The sequence below is a fragment of the Gadus macrocephalus genome, chromosome 16, assembly GCF_031168955.1.
Source record: "Gadus macrocephalus chromosome 16, ASM3116895v1".
NCBI classification, from domain to species: domain Eukaryota; kingdom Metazoa; phylum Chordata; class Actinopteri; order Gadiformes; family Gadidae; genus Gadus; species Gadus macrocephalus.
This window is the reverse complement of record NC_082397.1, coordinates 11866345-11871344: the sequence shown is the minus strand read 5'-3', so window position 1 is coordinate 11871344 and position 5000 is coordinate 11866345. Positions and strand designations below refer to the sequence as shown.

General features: G+C 46.1%; 1 protein-coding gene across 1 annotated transcript in view; it reads left to right on the top strand.

Moving 5' to 3' along the window:
- Nucleotides 1-5000, top strand: part of dner (delta/notch-like EGF repeat containing) — a gene marked incomplete at its 5' end in the record, with an annotated part of 37294 nt that overhangs the window by 21659 nt on the left and 10635 nt on the right. The window contains 3 exons of the mRNA XM_060076199.1: nt 661-809; nt 2539-2692; nt 3829-3942. Of these exons, the coding sequence (XP_059932182.1) occupies nt 661-809; nt 2539-2692; nt 3829-3942 (417 nt within the window). The remainder of the gene's footprint in view (nt 1-660; nt 810-2538; nt 2693-3828; nt 3943-5000) is intronic.

Sequence of the window (5000 nt, the reverse complement as noted above, 5' to 3'; positions counted from 1 at the left end):
GAAAAAGCATAATATGAGCAAAGATATAAGTGTTCATACTCTCGTACACGAGGCATGTTAAATGACTAGGGTAGGTAAGAAATGATGTTTGTACAGGCACCTGCATATCTGCAAATGTGTGTGCATCTGTGTGTGTGTGTGTGTGTGTGTGTGTGTGTGTGTGTGTGTGTGTGTGTGTGTGTGTGTGTGGTAGGTCTGTCCCACTGGGATAATAGTTTATGGACTCGGATCATCTTCTTAATGTTGCCAGTTAATCTTTATTGCAATGTTATATTCATCGAGGAGGACCCCCTGTAGCTGTCTGCCTTGATGCGGCTCCTAATACTACTTTATTTTATAGTGTGGGCACCAAGACACGGCAAAGATTCACTACAAAGTTTTTATTTTGCTTTACTTGAGAGAGTTCACTTGGGAACATTATTTTCCCATTGTTTCCCATAGTAGTGAGGGCTACTTTATAAAGCATAATATTTTTCTCTGTATTCAAATCCTTTTTTTTCCTAACACTAATCATTTGACTGTAGTCATGCCAGTGCCCATGATTAACACCATGAGATGCACCTGTGTTTTCCCTACCGTTCCATCTCTGTGATAAAGGCCTTGTACTACATCACTCCTTTTCTATGTTCACAAATAAGCATAACTTTGACCTGTATTCAGGCATACTGCGTGTGGGCTCCCCCACTGCCCCGGAGGTGACACTGCGTCTCAACCTGACGGTGAAGGCCAGCAGCTGCGTGGAGCCAGGCAGCCGCTTCAGTGACCCACAATGCTCTGGGAAAGGAAAGTGCATCACGCAGCCTTCTGCGGTAAGTCCGGACCCTTCCATAGAGGATGTCCACCGGTGAGCCAAGGCACGGATTCAACATGAAGAATTTTAATCAGTGAATCCAACATGAGACATTGAAATCATTGAATCTGAAACGTTAAATCCACACTGTGTGCAACATGAACAAAGATTAACTGAATCCGACTTTACACATTGAATTCAGTACACATTGCAGACATAGTTAACCTCACATCCCTTCCATATACCACCATGGTAGGAGAAATTAGGAAAAGAGGCTGGGGAAAAAAGACCCTGGTTAAACTATAAAGAAGATGGCCTGGAAGTGTGTCTCCACTCTCTCACTTATCCAGTTACACAAATCTATTGATTTACACATTGAACAATGCAATGGCTAGCGAGCATATCCATGGCAGTGCCCGGCAATACAAACAACACAGATTTGTTTCTGATCAATGCACGCTGGCCCGCTTATGGTATCATGCTCACAGTAAAGAAATGAGATGCTCTCTTATCAACTGGGGCGCCCAAACATCTTAAGCAGGCCGGCATCTACTGCCCCCCCCCCTCCCCCAGGTCCCTGGGGTGCCATTGAGTAGCAAAACAAACTAGAATAGGGAGAAGAAGTCCCATCAGAAAGAGCAGAACAAGCCAGACATACACAGACAAACACAGAACCAAGAGAGGGCCAGCCCCGAGACAGGACAGGGCAGATCTGAACAACACGGCTCTGATCTCAGTGCACACTGAAGGCTGGTGACGGGAACCGGCCTGGGAGCTGAACATCATTGAAAGTTTATTTGTTCTGCGACTAAAGCCCTCGTTCTTCAGAGGCTACCAGAGGCTAAGAAAAGACCACAAAATCCACACCCCACCCGTGTTATGTACTGCACTGCAGTGCAATCTATTAATCATCACTCTTCATTTTGAGAGCCGCACACAAGCACACAGTATCTGTCGTTGCAAATAGAAGACAACTAAAGAATAACCTGGGTCATTTGTTCTGTGTCTCCCCACACCTCTGTTTCAATGCGCTCTGTAATAAGGAGGCAGAGGAGGAGGATGAGGAAGAGCAGGAGAGGAGGAGGAGGAGGAGCAGGAGGGGGAGGGGGATGGGAGCTCTTAGAGGAAGGGAGGTGGGGGGCTCTAATGGAGGAGCGATGGTGAGATAGTGAGGGGAGGCACGCCGGAGCTGGGGGGGCTGCGCAGAGTTCTAGTGCCTGCAAAGCCCGGGGATTTGGGTGCAAAGGGTCTGTTTGTGCTGAGGCTGACGCTAGCTTAGCAAGTTTCACAATTTCACAGAGAAGGTTGGAGGAGGGGGGGGGGGGGGGGGGGGGGGGGGGGATAGGCGGTGTTTCAAAGGCCTTGCTGCCAAGAAGTAGCAAGAAAGTGTTCCCTTTCGTCTGAAGTCGTTATCCTTAACGCATGACAATAGCTGCCTCATTATCCCATTGTTGAAGGAGGGTTAGCTGTCGTACCGCACTACTGCAGCAAGAGCGTGGTGGTACTTTCTTTTTTTCTTCTTGCCTCATTATTTTGTCTTCATTCAGAATTCATATTGAATGAATGTACTCAGAGACGTCTCGAAACGACGAAAGTGTTCAACTTGTGTGTGTGTGTGTGTGTGTGTGTGTGTGTGTGTGTGTGTGTGTGTGTGTGTGTGTGTGTGTGTGTGTGTGTGTGTGTGTGTGTGTGTGTGTGTGTGTGTGCATATCTGTGCACGTCCCCCTGTCCCCATCCCTACCCTACAGAGCACGTTCTTCTGCGAGTGTGAGGATGGATACACAGGCATCTTCTGTGAGGAGTTTGACGCCTGCCACCACCGCCCGTGCCGCAACAACGCCACCTGCTCCGACGTCAGGCAGGGAGACCAGGGGCGCAACTTCACATGCGCCTGCCCCGCAGGTGTGTGTGCGTGTGTGTGTGTGTGTGTGTGTGTGTGTGTGTGTGTTTGTGTTTGTTTGTTCTATGTAATAATAGTTAATAACGCATCAAAACAAACAAACAAACAAACAATCCCATGAATATTTCCTGTAAATATAATAATAAATTATTATTCTCTCAGTTTGTACATACATTTTTTTTATAATAGTAATAATAGTAATAATAATATTAATAAATGGACAAATTATAGGACCATCATACTTATGTTGCACTGTTTGAATAAACGACGTGGTGCTATGGTCCATCCACATGTTAAACTCTGTGGGGACACGATTCTACTCTCTGTTGTGCTGCACACGAGGATATGAAAGGTTTCATTGAGATGCATGGAGACCCACTTAGGGCTTAGAACTTTACCCACATAGAGAACAACATGGAGCTCTCCTCTTTGTGTCGGAGAAAGACTCTAAATGAAGGAGATGGAGAGCCTTTGATGTCGTCAGTGAGACCTATTTTGGAATCCAAACACACAGCGAGGGCAGGCTAGCAGGGACGTGTGAATTATCTGATGTAGTTGGAGCAGACGACTCGTCACAAGCTCTCCCATAAGTCTATGTGCCCGCTAACCATCCCTTCATGAGGTTATGTATGAGTGAAGCTTGTGTTTCTCGTATTACGCTACCGTTACAAGGTACCAGGTATATGGATACCTCATCCTTTTTAACCTGCTTTTTAACAGAGGTGGCCAATGTTTTTTTTCTTGTTTATGAGGGAAACCAGGCTGGTTTTGTTACATTGTCCATGGATGACAAAGACCATGATATAATGGTTATGTAATTAGTCAACATTTTATTGATAAGCACGTGAACATACATTGAAGACTATTATTCCTGTTTTTTCACAAATTCTGTTAGGTTGCCTAAAAAATTCAAATAGGCGAGAAGAGGGATAATCTTTTACAACAGCATATGCCGACAGATTGTTTCGTGCAATAACACAGCTCTCCCCATCTGCATTATTGGATCATTTGAGATAAGTAGTAATGCAGCTGAAAACAAGCCCGCCTCAGCCCAGAGCGCAAGGAACAACACCGTTATCTCTGCCAAAACACCCCTGTTGGCAAAGTGGACAACTGAGTGTCTCTGTTGGCCTTCTAGGTTATGAGGGGGAGAGGTGCCAGTTTCTGGTGGACCACTGCCTGTCCCAGCCCTGCAAGAACGGAGCCACCTGCTTCAGCAGCCAGGCAGGACCCAGGTGCTACTGCTCTGAAGGTGAGCTCTCCAATCAGAGACGGTTCATTCAAATCCCCATTCATAGTGACCGTCATGGATATAAACAACATTGATGCATGCACATATGTTAATGGATATGTGCGTAGATACACTCAGAGAATATACATAGATGGAGTACATACACATAGATATGTTGTACATTTGGTCATTTTGACACTTGAACTTCAGAGTAGCTAATAGATTTATATTAGATTTATATTTGTCATCTGCATCCTTGTAGGTGATGCATGGTAGGCATTGCATCAAACAAGGTCATCTAGATACACACAGAAACATATCTATGTATACCACAAAGGACCCAATTGTGTGTCTTCCTCTGCAAGTGAGTCCATCCCCACACAATCCAATCCTGTAAACCAAGCACAGACAGCACAGATCACAGGTATACGTGTTTGCATTCATATTTCCTCCAGCGTGACGCCACGAGTTTCTGAGTTCACCCGGCTCCTAGTGGGCCCTGCGTGCGTGCTCTGTGTTTATCAGTATCTGTTCCACTTAGATGCTTAATTTAAACCTCCCTCCGCCGTTTTAATTAGTTACCCTAGCCTCAGCGACCCATGCCAGTCTCCGAGGAATGCTCTGACCGCAAAACTTGTACAGAAGCAGTGGCCCCCTCTACGCCAGAGCAAGCTAGTCTACTTTCAAACAAACACATGATCATGGATACACAAACATACACACACACACAAACACACACACACACACACACACACACACACACACACACACACACACACACACACACACACACACACACACACACACACGCACACATGCACACAAACACACACATACGCACACATGCATACATACATAAAACACAAAACACACACACACACACACGCATGCATACACGCACACATAACCCAATTCACATGAATGCAGACAACACAGTGGGAGCTGAGGAGGTAGTCACTAGTAATACTGCGCTCAGCAATACTGCGCTCAGATCAGCACGGGAGAGGTGGTGGCACGGTCAGAGGGAGTGTTTCTGAATCCAGGTAGGCCCCCCCCAGCGGTGCCCTCACTCTGATAAG